Here is a 15,626-nt window from a genome sequence, read left to right as displayed (position 1 = left end):
TTATTATTTATCTTGAGGCACCTGAGACTCTTCCAGACTGTCACATTTTTGTGCAGATCTCTTAAGGATCTTAGCACAATAACAGTGCATTATAGCACAGTGGGGAGGAGAGCCTGGCTGGGAGTCCAGAGTCTGTGAGTTCAAATCCCCGCTCGTGTCTCCTGGGTATCAAGAGCCAGCTAAAAATCACTCCCACAGTGAGTGGCTCAGGGGTTACATGCCCTGCCACCTATGCAGACGTAGGCAAGCTGCATAGTCCCAAGGAGCCAAGTTGCTCCCAGCTGGCAGTTGCGGACAAGAAGGGGTTGGCTTGTGCAGCTGTGGCAAGCTGAGCAGCCTTCCATTTCTGGGTAAAGTTGTCAAATGTTCTCTAGGTCAGGGGCGAGCAGAAGGTAGATTAGGATCTACTGGTGGATTTGTGCTCAGTTTGCAGTAGATCAGCAAGGATTTCTGACCCCTAGTTGTTTAACAATAGCAACAACAAAACAACTTTACCACCTAAATTGTGGTGCTGAAATGAAGAAAGCTAACTGGGGGTAGAAACACACTCAATGTTCTGCCAGTACCAGTGCATCTCCACCTCTCTCTTCTGAAAATGGGGACACATGATGCTAATCAAATCCCACCCCTTTTTCTGTAAAACCTGGTGGGAGCAGCTTGAGTGGGGTTTTTTTAAGTCAGCTTCAAAGACATTTAGCACTTGATTAGCAGATCAACCCATTCTCCCTCCAGATGTGACTAATGGAAACACTTTGCTCTGATGAGTAGTGTGTTTACAGCCGATAAGTGGACATTTGTGTGAAAGGATTGTGAAGTCAATTCATTTCTGGTCCTGAAAACAAATTCTTAGGAGCAGGCTGTGCTTAGAGGCCACCCTGTCCTTTAATTCTAGCTATATGATGTTTGTACCTAGCTTGGTTTGTAGATCTTGGGGTTATAGTAAAAACCAAAGTAGTTCCAACAAGTATGTCCACCCATGCTCTACGATTTGGATTTTGGTTAAGGTGGCTGTTTTTTGCATCTCTGACCAGACACCAGCCAAGGTCTTTCTTTCCATGATTCCAAACACGATTTTAGGTTTGCCATTATCAACATCAGAAACACAGACACACACAGAGAGAATTGAAAACTGTCTTTGAAAAGTTTTATTAAATCGTTTGATTTGTTCTGGGGTGTTGTTTCAGCTGGGAAAAGAAAATGAATTGAATAGTGCTGGTTTAGCACAAAGCCCTCAATTGATCGCCTGAGCACCTCTTCAGATCCCAGCCAGTCACTTGTTCAGTAGAAGGGGGAGGGTGTGTATAATCCTTCGCCCAGCCAGCAATTTTTCTGCTGCAATTCCACATTTCTGCTGCCTTTTTTTCTTCTTCCTCTCCTAGGGTTCCAGACACGTTTGCTCTCTTTCTCACAAACATGTGGGACTTGTAACAGAAAATGAGCAGGCAGGCAGAATGGGCAAGAAATGCCCCCTCCCACAATTCTCCATTGAAAATACCCCCTCCCAAACCTAAAAAAAGCAGCTATGGTGGCTTGCATGAAAACTGGGTTATTTTTAAGGTGTCGTTTTGGCCCTGTATTAAAACCAGGGCTGTGGAGTCGGTACGCCAGACTTTCGACTCCGACTCCAACTCCTCTATTTTTCTACTGTCCGACTCCGACTCCTTCATAAATGGCAAATGTATATTAACTAGCAATAACAAATTTACTGTAGTAAAAATGATAGCACAAGGCATTTCATCACCACCACGTGAATCCAGAGCTTGGAAAAGTTATTTTTTTAAACTACAACTCCCATCAGCCCCAGGGATTGGGCTCGTGGGAGTTGTAGTTCAAAAAAGTAACTTTTCCAAGATCTGGATTCACGTGGTGGTGATGAAATGCCTTGTGCTACCATTTTACTGCAGTAAATTTGTTATTACTAGTTAATATACATTTGCCATTTATGAAGGTTTCGGAGTTGGAGTCGGTACATTTCTACCAACTCCGACTCCACCCAAAATTGCTCCCGACTCTGATTCCACGACTCCGACTCCACAGCCCTGATTAAAACACCACTAATTAGAAAGCATGCCAGGGGTTCTTTCTCTGTTCTGGTGGCACATGTCCATTAGCTGGAGGACTGATTACCTACACCAAGGGAGGGAACTTCAGGTCTGGGGGCTGCATGCTTCTCATAGGAAACAGAAAGCTGCTGTATATTGAGTCAGACCACTGGTCCATCTAATTCAGTATTGCCTTCACTGACTGGCAGTGACTCATGAGAGTTTTAGGCAGGGGTCTCTCCCAGCCCTACTAGAGATGCCAGGGATCAAATCTGGGACCTTCTGCATGCAAAATAGATGCTCTGTCACTGAGACATGGCCCCATCCCCTCCCTTTCTGGCTCTTGGGACTTTCCCCAGGTCTCACACCCTCTCCCCTGGCCACACCCCTCACTGGTCCTTCTTTGCGCCCAAAGTATTTATTTGTTTGTTTGTTTGTTTATATCCTGCCCTTCCCAGGGCAGTTTTTGCCAGGCTGGCATGAACTTTGATAATGCCTTTTGCTTGCTTAGATGGAAGATAGGGAGGGGTGTGTGAATGTGTATAGAAACTACCCTACTGTACAGTGGCATTATTTACATCAGTTGCCCTAACCACTTTTGCCTCTAGCCTTGCCCACCACTGGCATGTGGTGCCTGGATGGGAAGGTGGCCCCCGGGCTGAAAAATGTTCCCCACTCCTGACGTAGACAAATCACTAACAAACAAAGCTTAGGGTATTCTATGTAGCTATGTGACTCTTGAGCCCAATATTATGTTTAGGTATGTTGGTATAGCACAGTGGGGAGGACAGCCTGGCTGGGAGTCCAGAGTCTGTGAGTTCAAATCCCCGCTCGAGTCTCCTGGGTGTAAAGGGCCAGCTAAAGATCACCCACACAGTGAGTGGCTCAGGGGTTACGTGCCCTGCCACCTGTGCAGCCATGGGCAAGCTGCATAGTCCCAAGGAGCCCAGTTGCCCCCCAGCTGGCAGTTGCGGACAAGGAAGGAGCTGCCTTGTGTAGCTGTGGCAAGCTGAGCAGGCCCTAGCCATCTGGGGAGGACTAGCCCCAGAGGGAGGCAATGGTAACCCCCCTCTGAATACCGCTTACCATGAACACCCTATTCATAGGGTAGCCATAAGTTGGGATTGACTTGAAGGCAGTCCATTTCCATTTCCATGTTGGATTACTGATTTGTTCCATCGGAAAATTTGTATCTTCAATAAAAAAATCTCTCTCTCTCTCTCTGTGTATTGTCTGCAGGCCAAATTAGCCCCAGCTCTGCTGATCATGGTCAACAAGACCTTAAACTATTGGGATCCCAATTTTGAGGATGAGGTCATCAACATCAATGTTGGGGGCCTGAGAAGGAGGCTTAGCTCGAGTGCCCTCTCCAAGTTCCCTGACACTCGCCTCGGGCGCTTGCTCTCCTGTGACTCTGAGGAGTCTATCCTGCAGCTGTGCGATGACTATGATGTGAGTGCCAAGGAATTCTACTTTGACCGGAACCCCGGCTTCTTCCTTTATGTGCTCCATTTCTATCAGACTGGCAAGCTGCATGTCATGGAGGAGCTGTGTGTCTTCTCCTTTTGTCAAGAGATAGAGTACTGGGGCATCAACGAGTTCTTCCTGGACTCCTGCTGCAGCTACCGCTACCATGAGCGGAAACTGGAGAGCCGGCATCACAACTGGGACGAAGAAAGTGAGGTCAGCAGCGTGGACACGTCTCCGGATGAGATCTCGGATTTCAACCACGACCTGCTTCGCTACGGCACAATGCGCTGTGGCAACTTGCGCAAGCGCCTTTGGCTCACCATGGAGAACCCAGGCTACTCCATCCCGAGCAAGCTCTTCAGCTTTGTCTCTATCAGCGTTGTGCTGGTCTCTATAGCCAGCATGTGCATCCACAGCATGCCAGAGTACCAAGAGAATGATGAGGATGGCATTTCGAAGGATGACTCTGTGCTGCAAAACCTGGAGTACTTCTGCATCTCCTGGTTCACTTTTGAAGTGACCGCCCGTTTGCTGTTGGCTCCACACCTGCGGAAGTTTTTCAAGCATCCCTTGAACCTGATTGACATTATCTCCGTGCTGCCTTTCTACTTCAACCTTTTGGTGGATGTGACCATGGGGAGTGACCCGGAGCTGGAGAACTTGAGCAAGGTGGTGCAGGTGTTTCGACTCATGAGGATATTCCGGGTGCTGAAGCTGGCGAGGCATTCAACAGGCCTGAGGTCTTTAGGAGCCACCTTGAAGGTAAGGGTGTAATAGGTCCAGTTTGGCTCTGGACATGCATTTTAATCCGTAGCACGTAGCTTTGTGTCTTGTTTTGCATTTTCCTTGAATAATTGCAGGGAGTGGAGGGGGGATTGTTAGGTACCCACCAAACATTTAAAGCACATCACTTCCACTAAGAATCCTGGGAACTGTAGTTTAAGGGTGCTGGGAATTGTAGCTCTTTGAGGATTAAACTATGTTTCCAGTATTCTTTGGGAGAAACAGTGTGTTTTAAGTGAATGTATATGCAGTTTTACTGGGCAAGTAGCATGGGGAGAGACTTATCTTCTCTCTCCCCACCCCCGTCATGATTGGAATAGAGATCCCTCTGTATACAGCTGGAGCCTCCTGATGCCAGTGGGGACCTTTTTTCCCTCTAAGGCTCCTAGCTGCATGGGCATGGGGTGATCTCCATTCCAATTATTTAATGAAAACAAGATATGTACGTGCACACTATGTATTAAGCAAACATCTCGTTTGGCCCTCGGTCTTGCTGTGCTCATGGATTCTTCATGATGGCTAGAAAATCAGGTCAGAGCAGCAGCCAGGAACGCTTTTCACCGATTCAGTCTGGTGAGAAATATTTAATCTGATTTGGATCTACTGAAGTTTATTCTAGCTCTTGTACCTTTTTGAAGCTAGATTATGATAGCTGAGCAGTTAAAACCTCAACTGAGTTGATCTATCATCCTGCATTAAGAAAATACAACCATCTGATATTTCTGTAGTACAATTTAATTCCTCCCAGTCACGTGTGTGTACATGTGCATGCACACACTAGGGACGGGAAAGAAATTGGTTTCAGTTCACATTTAAAGCCAAATTTATCAAATTTGCACTTTCTGAAATAGGAGAACTGAAACACAATTGTTCTTCAAAATTTGCACTTATCCAAATTTTTCGATGCAGTTCTCCAATTAAACAATGTTTACAAAAATGCATATATTAGGGGACAATGCGTATAAAAATGAATATATTTGTGAAATGAACATACAAAAATACATTATATTAGGATAAATTGCTTGCGAAAAGGCGTACTTTTGTCAGAACTGCGTACAAAACTGTATCTATTAGGAGAAATTCAAACTAAAATGCTGAAGAATTCTCATGATGATTTTTTTTTAAAAAAATGCAAATTGCTGCAGAAATGTGGATAACCAAATTTAAGATTAGAAAAATGAGAAACTAGAGAACTTAAATTTTCAGATCACTCCATCCCTAGTGTACAAATTATCACCCTCATATTAAAACAGAAACAAATATATCATACTATAAAATCAAAGCAATAAAACAACACAGCAACACTCTTGTGCAGCCTCAGGAAGCTTTGGCAGCATATTAATAACAGACAACATCATCTCAGTCTGTCAAATGCCTTCAAAAAAAGGTACGTCTTTACCTGGCACTGAAAAAGATGTCAATGAAGGTGCCAGGCAGACCTCACTAGAGAGCTTATTCCACAGATGGAGAACCACAACTGAAAAGACCTTCTCCCTTGTCACCACCCTCCAAGCCCCCCTCAGAGGGGGGACCTGGAGAAGGGTCTCAAATGAAGATCTAAGGGTCTGGGTAGATTCATAGCAGAAGATATTGGGATCCTGAGCCATACAGAGTATCTGTTTGCTTTTGAGTCCAATTCAGAGTCTTTAAAGACCGTAACAGTTTAGGGTCCAGTTGCTTAAAAGATTGCCCACACTTATATGGCTGCCAGAGCATTAAGAGCAGCCACAGCAGCTTTGCTTATATGCCTGTCAGGAAGAGAGACTAGATTAGAGGGCACAAGAGAGGCAGGGCCTTCTCAGTGGTGACCCAATACTTATGGAACTCCCTCCCTCAAGAAATATAATTAGCTTCCTCATCTTTTAACTAGGAATAGATTGTATTGTTTCTGCTTGTTGTTGTGTTGTTTTTACTATTTTAATGTCATACATGAGTTTTTATAACTGATTTTCTCAGATACCATATGCTGTCTTGGCAAAATATATTTCAAAATGTGGCTAATAAGTCTGTTACATAAATAAATAAGTTGGAATTCAGTTTCCTGCAAAGCCTTCTGAAGTTTCACAAATTTTGCCCTTCACCGACGCCTACATCTCTATAATTATCTCTGAAGTGAATGCCAGGTGATTCCAGAGTCTATGAATTGTCTAAGCTCACATCCACACCATATATTTAAAGCACATGGCTTCCCCCAAAGAATGCTGGGAACTGTAATTTAAGTGTGCTGGGAATTGTAGCTCTGTGAGGGGTAAACTACAGTTCCCAGGAGGGGTAAACTACAGTTCCCATGATTTTTTGGGGGGGGAGCACTGTGCTTCAAATTAGCTTTAAATGTATGGTGTGGATGTGACCTATGTAATCCATGTCCAAGTACCTTTTTTTCACAATCTATTCCTTATGTTCAGACTTTGTTTCCGTAGTGTAAAATTTGGATTTTGGAGGGGAGGAGGGAGGAAAAGACTGTGTACTCTATCCTACCCAATCATGAGCACCTTGAAACATCAAAGCTAGTCCCTAGAACTCAGGGTCTTTTCCCAGATTGGTTCAGCATAGTTCTTTTTAGCAGTGAGTCTCTTGCCAGCCACCCTGCTTGTCTAAGGCTGACCTGCGAGCGCTGGCATCTGTCTGACACCAGAAGGAATTTTAGGACTAGCTGGATGTGTCTGCATGACTAGCTGTCTGAGCAAGTAGCTGTGAAGGGATCTCCTAGAGCCCAGCGGGTTTCTGGGGGACTGAGATCTGTTTTGCTAGGAGTTTTGTTTTTTGTTCTTGTTCTCAAAGGGTCCCACCCCACCCCCACTCCCCATTTTGTGATGAGAAATGAAGCCAGGAAAGACTCTCCATTTTCAAGAAGCTGAACTGAATTGTTCAGGTTCAGCCTTGCAGGGTATGGCCCAAAAGGGACTTCACCAAGCATATGGCCAAGGGATATATATGTATGTATTTAACAGGATTGTTTTTACCACTTAATCATCAAAGCCTCTAAACTGTTTACACAAATTTTCCTTAAAATTACTGATAAAATCAGGTGTTAAAAACTAGTTAAAATAACTCTTTTCCAAAATATAAATAAAATCAGAAGTTTTAAAAATATGCATCATAAAATAAAATTACATATTAAAAAACATAACAAATCTCCACGTCTGGGCAGGCTTGCTTAAACAAAAAAGTTTTTAGCAGGTACTGAAAGCAATACAGTGAAGATGCCTGCCTAATGTCAGTGGGCAGGGAATTCCACAGTGTGGGTGCTGCCACACTGAAGGATCAATTCCCTTGCAAGTCCAGAGTGAACATTATGTGGCACTTGTGCCAGTTATGCAGATTGAAGCAGTCGAAGATGATTCTTCAGGCAAACTGGTCTCAAGCTGTTAAAGGCTTTATATAGTGAGCTGAAGGGTCCTGAGGGATTTCTTGCCCACGGGTTTGCCAGGATCTATTTGTAAGTATCCAGCATTTGGACAGAATAGTTGAAAATGACGGGTTTTGCAAGAACAGGAACTTGAAAACTAAGGGTCTTTTCTGTGGTTGAACCTAAATTGTGAAACTCTTTAGCCTGTGAGGCTCAGCTGGCCCCTCTCTTAAATTGTTTCATCACTATGTGGCAAAAGCCTCCTGCTGAAGCAGGCATTTGTTTTATCAGATGGATAAAGTTCAGCCTGTGTTGGTTGATTAGCAAGGGTGCTAGAGGAAGGATGGTCCTGTCTTGCAAAGGATGGTCTGATTAGATATTCTATTTGGCTTTCTGACCCACTACTAGGGATGGGGGAGAAATTTGACTCGATTGACATTTAAAGCCAATTTTTTTCAAATTCACACTTTTTGAAACAATATGAGAGAATCCAAACACAGCCATCCTTCAAATTCCGCATGTATCATCATTTTGTGATGTAGTTCTCCAACCAGTGATTACAAAAATGCACATATTAGGGTGAAAGTGTGCATAAAAATGAATATATTTGTAAAAATAATATACAAAAATGTACTATATGTGTACATTAGTGAAAACTGCATACAAAATGTTTTCACTAGGAGAAATTTTGCACTAAAATGCTGAATAATTTGCATGCGGATTTTTTTAAAAAAATGCAAGTTGAAGAACTGTAGAGAACTGAATTTAAGAATGAAAAAAAAATGAAAAATGGGAAGAACTGAAATGGACAGAACCTTCCATCCCTAACCACTACGCAACTTGGGGAAAAAATGGAAATGGACTGCCTTCAAGTCAATTCTGACTTATGGCGACTCTATGAATAGGGTTTTCATGGTAAGCAGTATTCAGAGGTGGTTTGCCATTGCCATCCTCTGAGGCTGAGAGGCAGTGATTGGCTAAGGTCACCCAGTGAGCGTCATGGCTGTGCGGGGATTCAAACCCTGGTCTTCCAGGTTGTAGTCCAACACTCTAACACTCTAATCACTACACCAGTCATGTATTGTGACCAGGAAGGTGCTCAATGAACATCAAGTGTTTTGTGCTTTGTTTGTTTTTTCTTACCTACCATTGCGCAAAACCCATCAAATTTTCAAGCATCTGGATAGGCCATAACATGTGGCTGACTGGTGAGTTGCATTCAGCTTGGTGGATCAACAACTGGTACAGGCCTCTTCTTTGTTAGACCTAACAGGTCAAAAGCTTACTGAGCCATGAGTTTCTCAGCCTGTGGCTTCACCTGCCAGCCGACTCTCTGCCACCCATCTTAGATCCTTCCAGCAGAGCTGGGAGATCTCAATGAAGGAAGAATCTGGCTTCAGAACATCAGCTGCTGCTTCAGATCTGGCCTTGTAATATTCCATGCATGCAATTGCAGAGTAATGCTCATCATAGTTTGCCTCCCACCAGAGAGAACACACACATTTTCAGAAAAACAAGTTATAACGATTCCTGGAACAGATTAGGTTTGGGTCTCTCTTTCATACATGTGCACCCTTTCTCGCCAAGAGATGCTGTGGATATTGTCTAATCAAGAGGTGGGGAACCTGTGGTCCTCCAGGTGTTGTTGGACTCCAACTCCAGCATGGTCAATGGATGAGAGCTGCAGTTCAACAACATCTGGCAGACCACAGGTTCTCCACCCTGCTCTAATCCATAGAAGCCTACTCAAATTGTTCAAAGCCTACCTATTGACCTAATGCAGGTTGGGCTCCAGTTCAGCTGTGTCTGAATCCTAAAATGGAAATGAGAATAGTCAGCCTCTTTCTAATGATCATGCAGAGAGGGACTGCCTGCAGTGGGTAATTCCAGATCAGCCATTTGTCCTATATGGGAACCCTTTGCTTTCTCGTTCCTTCCAAAGGATCCAGAAAATGTTTATCTCAAACTGTTGCATTTCTCTCCATTAGTGTGGGGCATATGACCTCCCCCTGAACATCCAAAACAAGAGTGTAGCAGCCCACTAGAACAACAAGACTTCCCCCCTCTTCCCCCAGAGCACTCCCAAATATGTTCTAGGGGTTTCCCTTCCACAACAGATTTGGGGAGGGTATGGGGTGTATGGGGGGGAAGAAGAGGGCAGGAAGTCCTTTTGTGCTAGTGGTAATCCCTGTACTGACTGGATGCGTTAGCCAAATGCCGCTAGGCCTGAGTCCATTCCTTCCCAGGAGCCTTTGCAGAGCAGACAAGCAAACATGGGTGCCCACAGGAATTTTTTTTGGGGGGAGGCAGAATAGTTTCACATCCAAAAATGAGAAGAACAGTGCCTGTACATTTTGCCTCATATCTCAGGTTCTAGAAATGCTAGAAACTTACTCTCTCTTTTTTTAAGAAAGCTGAGCGCTTGGGGGTTATGATTCATCTGTGGATGCCCAAGCAGATAGATCAGACAGAGGGGAGGGACTCCTGCTTCCCGCAGCAAGCAAGATGGGAGTCCTGAGCGGTCCAAGGCAGTGACCTTTGCCCCTGCTTGTCTTCCTGTTTCACTAAGGAGATGCTGACAATTCTAGCAGATTCCCAGCCCTTCCCTATGCTGTGAGGTTTGCCCCTGACAAAGCATCTCTCACCCTTTCACTTCCTAACAATGACATCATGGTGACATTTTTCAAAAACAATCTGCCACTGATGTAGTGGCATTCCTGGAATATTTGACTCGTGGCCAGTGAATAGGTGGTTAATTGTAAAATATTTGCCCAGTCAATTAACCAGCATACAACCCTAGTTCTTCAAGAAAATGGGAGACCTTCCTGCAACTCATGTAGTAGCACTGGAAGTGGGGAACAATTTATATTGGCATATGAGGGCTAAGGAGCTGCGGCAGGGGTGGGGGTGACAAGCACAATACACAGCCTGAGTCAAGCTTCTGTTTGGAAGTCTACTTCTCATCACTGCCTTGTGCTGTAAGCATGTTTTGTTTTATTGCTTCCCCCTCGCTCAGGCAGCCAGCGGAGTGAGAGGCTGAAAGTAAAAGTAATGGCTGCTATAAAAAGATGAAAATGTGTTATTGATCTAGAAGCCTGGGACCCATTATCTCCAAGTGTAAACGGCACACTGAGATTTGTCTAATTGTTCCTTTGTATGCACTACCACCCTCCTTGCTGGTAGGACTGGAATTTTTACTCCCTAACTTAGTTTTCTCACCCAGCATGATCATGCCTTCTGCTCCCCCCCCCTTTGCTTTTTTGATACATCTCTGGTGGTTCTACATTTCTGGTTGGGTTGCATTTGGATAAGCTACATCTCTATTTTGACAGCTTCATTTTATGCCTGGCTGTCATTAGGCTGTTGCCCCATCCTGCCTGTCAATTCTGTCCCTGCCTATAAATAACCAGCTCCAACAGAGCTTGTTCTACTCAGGTCATGTGACTCTGGATTAGTCCTCCCCACTGCTTTGGGCATGAGGAAAAGAGGGGCTTCCATTCCCCCACCTGATATGCCTGAGCAAAAACATGTGACCCCCTGATGCTGATGGATGGACTTGTCCTCTCTTGACAATGCACATGGGTCATTCTGTGTGAGATTCAGTTCCAGCAGTGGGAAGCCAGTCAGTTTTGACCCTTTGCTGTGCCATCGAGCAAATGGCGAGTCAAATCATCCATTTCTTGGGCTCCTTTTTGAAAACACAACAGGGCTGTGTCAAAGGAGGATTGCCAAGCAAACGCCTGTGACAAGCGGCTTTGAATTCTCAAAGGTTCCGCCTGAGGACTGAGAGGGGACATGAGAGGAATTTTATCCTTCCCAGAACAGAGGCCTCATGAAGCTTTTTAAGGCTGCCATTGTATGCACCTACAGCACCGTAGGAAGCTGCTTTCTGCCTAGTCAAATAATTGGGCCATTTACCTCTGTATTGTCTACACTGATTAGGGATGGGTAAAAATTCCACTGAATTCAGATTTAACACCGGATTTTTCAATGGTCTGCATATTCTCCATCTTTTTAGAATGATCCTGTTTGCTTCAAACTTCAGTGACTTTTCCCCAACACTGGATTTTTTCTCCTCTAATATTCCCTTGAATACATTGTTCTTTTTAAAATTTTGCTCATAGCACAGCAGTACAGGTTCTCTGTCTGTCTGTCTGTCTGTCTCTGCCACCCCCCTCCACTCAAATAATCCAAGCTCCAAGTGGAAGAAAGCAAGCTAAGTCTCATGTAAAGGACTCAAGGCTTGCTGAGGAGGAGGAGGAGGAGGTGGGGGCACTGACAGCTGCTTCTCTCCTTTCCTTTCCGAAAGGGAAACATCCAGTCTCTGCTAACGTGAAAACTGACCAGCCTCAGTCACAGCAGAGGAGGAGGAAGCGGTGGCTTTTCCTTCCTTTATCAATATTTTCTTTCAAATTATCAATATTTGCTTTCCAAATATCAGTATTTCCTTTCAATATATCAATATTTGGAAAGGAAATATTGATATTTGGAAAGAAAATATTGATATTAGTATCTATATTTGGGGGGAGGGGAAAATGGACTGGGAAAAGCAGCGGATAGTGGACAAAGAATGAACTCGAACTGATACCGGCTGTTAGATCAACAGAATGCTTTTGAAATGGCACCGGCTAATGGATCCCATCCCTCAGCTGACTGGCAGTGGTTTTGCAGAGTTTCAGGCAGGAGTATTTTCCAAACGCTTTGATGCTGGGGATCGAGCCTGGACTTTTCTGTATGCTCAGCATGCACTGAGCAATGGCCTTTCCCCTTACTTGACAGTAAGCTTCCCTGAACTTGGTGGGACTTGCCTCTGAGCAAACTTGCAGTAGGACTTGGCTGTACATGTTGCATGCATTACTCAGCTGTATTCCTTGACTGAGAAGCAGTGTAGCATTGAAGCTCAGTGTGTGTGCTGTGAACTGGGGAATGTTCCTGATTTAAATCTCACCTCAGTCACAAACTCCTCTTTTCACTCTCATTCTCCCCCCCCCCCCAGTTTCCCTTCCAGGTCTCTTGTAAAGATGAGTGAGGTATTGCATTGATCACTTAAAGCGCCCTACAGATTATGCTGAATACATCCCTAATATTCTACTACTTAAGGTCTCATAGGTGAGACTATCAGTGGAGACTGCTGGCTCCGATGTCAGTGGGGCAGTGAGCCTGCTTGTGATGGGAGATGGACCGCGTGTATATCAGGAAAATACAGAATGTATATCCTTGAATGGTTTTTGCTATCCTCAAGGGTAGGCTTCAATCTCATCTACAATGACCATGTCTATTACATAGAAAACGTCATCTGATACATTTCTGTAGGTTAGAGACAGTGCTTATTGTTAATGATGATGATTTATATACCACTTAATTGCCAGAGTGGCTTCCAAGTGGTTTACAAGTACAAAAACCAACTACAAAAAATATAAACACACATAATTTAAGAGCGTGTGTGTGTGTGTGTGTGTGTGTGTGTGTGTGTGTGTGAGAGAGAGAGAGAGAGAGAGAGAGAGAGAGAGAGAGAGGGAGAGAGACTTGGCAGCGCTGGCTTGGCTTAGGAACTGGAAATGCTCCTTTTTGACCCCTTCTTTTGAGAACTGGCACTGGACATTTGCCTCTCCGCTAGGATTGCCAGATTCAATCTAAGAACAGAAGTTTTGGTAGACCCAGCTTCCCCTTTCACAGCCCTTCAGGGATGGGGGAAAGTTTAGCCCCTGGTCCATTTGCCCTTCTGTAAAATGGCAAGTCCCTTGCGTCAGCAACCTTCTTGATCTTCCCTGTGGCTGAGTTGGCATCCCCCACGCTTCATATGGCTCTCGGCATTGTGTGGGCCTCCCCCATCTCTTGTCAACCCCTGTTCTACAACCCATGAAAGGGAAGGAGAGTGACAGATATTTATTTGCCATCAGAAAATCAATCTTCTCCTTGCCAAACATTCCAGACACCAGACGGGTGTTTGTTTTGGCTGAATGCAAACCAAAGCCTTGCCCGACGTAGCTAGTGGTGGTACCTATCTGGAGTCCCGTGTGGCTTTCTACTGAGAGGCAGGGGCCAGCAGCACCAGGCAGATTACTGCTGGTCCTGTGTATTGCCCTTCACAGAAGCTACGTTGGGAGTCGGAGAGGCACCAAGAGCAGAGGAGGCTGCCTGATCCCTGAGGCTGTCTTTGCATTAGTCACAAGGGTGAAGGTCAGCAAAGTATCTTGATTTGTGTTCTGAGAGATTCTAAGAAACATATTGATCTGCAAAAGGGCTGGACCCTAGACGAGCAGATACCAAGCTGGTGGCACTGGGGTGTTTTCGTAGCACCTCTTCCAAGGCTGCAATCCTGCATGCAGCTAGTGTCATGACTCCCACTGAAGTCATTGAGAGCTGCAGCACAATCCTATAAGTGTGACTATTCAAAAGTAAGGCCACATGCACACCATACTTGTAAAGCACTATTTTATTACTGTAACAGTCATGGGTTCCTCCAAAGAATCCTGGGAAGTGTAGGTTGTGAAGGGTGCTAAGAGTTGTTATAATTCCCATAGGGTTTTAACAATAAGTCCCTCTTCCCAGGGAACTCTGGGAATTGTAGCTCTGTGAAGGGAATAGGGGCCTCCTCTCAACATAGAATCATAGAGTTGGAAGGGGCCTATAAGGCCATCAAGTCCAACTCCTTGCTTAATGCAGGAATTCAAGTTACAGCATACTCAACAGGTGGCCGTCCAGCTGCTTCTTGAACGCCTTCAGTGTTGGAGAGCCCACCACCTCCCTAGGTCATTGGTTCTTGTTGTACCACTCTAAGAGTTAAGAAGTTTTTCTTGATGTTCAGTTGAAATCTGGCTTCCTGTAATTTGAGCCCATTATTCCATGTCCTGCACTCTGGGATGATCGAGAAGAGATCCTGGCCCTCCCCTGTGTAGCAACACTGCAAGTACTTGAACAATGCTATCATATCTCCCCTCAGTCTTCTCTTGTCAAGGCTAAACATGCCCAGTTCTTTCAGTTTCTCCTCATAGGGCTTTGTTTCCAGTCCCCTGATCATCCTCATTACCCTTCTCTGAACCCGTTCCAGTTTGTCTGCATCCTTCTTAAAGTGTGGTGTCTAGAACTGGACACAGTACTCAAGATGAGGCCTAACTAGTGCCAAATAGGGGGGAACCAATGGTTCATGTGATTTGGAAACTATACTTCTGTTAATGCAGCCTAAAATAGTATTGGCCTTTTTTGCAGCTGCATCACACTATTGGCTCATGTTCAGCTTGTGATCAACAACAATCCCAAGATCTTTCTTGCATGTAGTATTCGTGAGCCAAGTATCTCCCATCTTATAACTGTGCATTTGGTTTCTTTTTCATCGGTGTAGAACTTTGCACGTATCACTGTTAAATTTCATTCTGTTGTTTTCAGCCCAATGCTCCAGCCTATCAAGATCCCTTTGGATTATGTTTCTGTCTTCCAAGGTATTAGCTATCCCTCCCAATTTTGTATCATTACACATGTAATGAACTACAGGTTGCGGGATTATTTGGGGAAGCCATGACTGTTTAAAGTGGCATAATAGTGCTTGAAATGTATGGTGCAGATATGGCCTAAGTCACATTGAGTTCCCAAGTAAGTGGGCATAGGATTGTCATCCTTGGCCTCAGGAGGCATTCTACAAACAGTATGAATGATGGCAAAAGTTCACCCACTTGCAGTTTAGTTGGCTTCTCTGCAATACAATAATGGCTTTCCCCCACCATTACAAAAACGAGGGGAGAGGAGAGAAATGAGAATTTATTATTTTGCTATAATGATTTTGAGCTGTACAATTTGACAAGAAGGGGAAATAATCTGTAACAAGCTGTTGCAAATGTTGCAACTGTATAATAAGATTAAACTGGATTCAGTGTCTGCATTGCAAGCTCTCTGAGGCTCAAAGCAGAAGGAAGAGCTGTGGCACAGGAGGTCATGTTGATATGCTGGGGCTTTATTACACATTGTGTTTTCTCTGAAAATCATCA

The 15,626-nt window shown here is 44.5% G+C and overlaps 1 protein-coding gene across 4 annotated transcripts in view; it reads left to right on the top strand.

Annotated features, from left to right (window-relative positions):
• KCNS1 (potassium voltage-gated channel modifier subfamily S member 1) overlaps positions 1-15,626 on the top strand; it is a 72,673-nt gene that overhangs the window by 39,977 nt on the left and 17,070 nt on the right. For all 4 annotated transcript variants that reach the window (XM_061631442.1, XM_061631441.1, XM_061631440.1 and 1 more), the window contains one exon: positions 3,282-4,274. In XM_061631442.1, the coding sequence (XP_061487426.1) occupies positions 3,309-4,274 (966 nt within the window). In that variant the 5' untranslated portion in view covers positions 3,282-3,308. The remainder of the gene's footprint in view (positions 1-3,281; positions 4,275-15,626) is intronic.

This window comes from Rhineura floridana, chromosome 6 (assembly GCF_030035675.1).
Source record: "Rhineura floridana isolate rRhiFlo1 chromosome 6, rRhiFlo1.hap2, whole genome shotgun sequence".
NCBI lineage: Eukaryota > Metazoa > Chordata > Lepidosauria > Squamata > Rhineuridae > Rhineura > Rhineura floridana.
The sequence above is the reverse complement of the archived record's forward strand: the minus strand, read 5'-3'. Positions and strand labels throughout refer to the sequence as shown.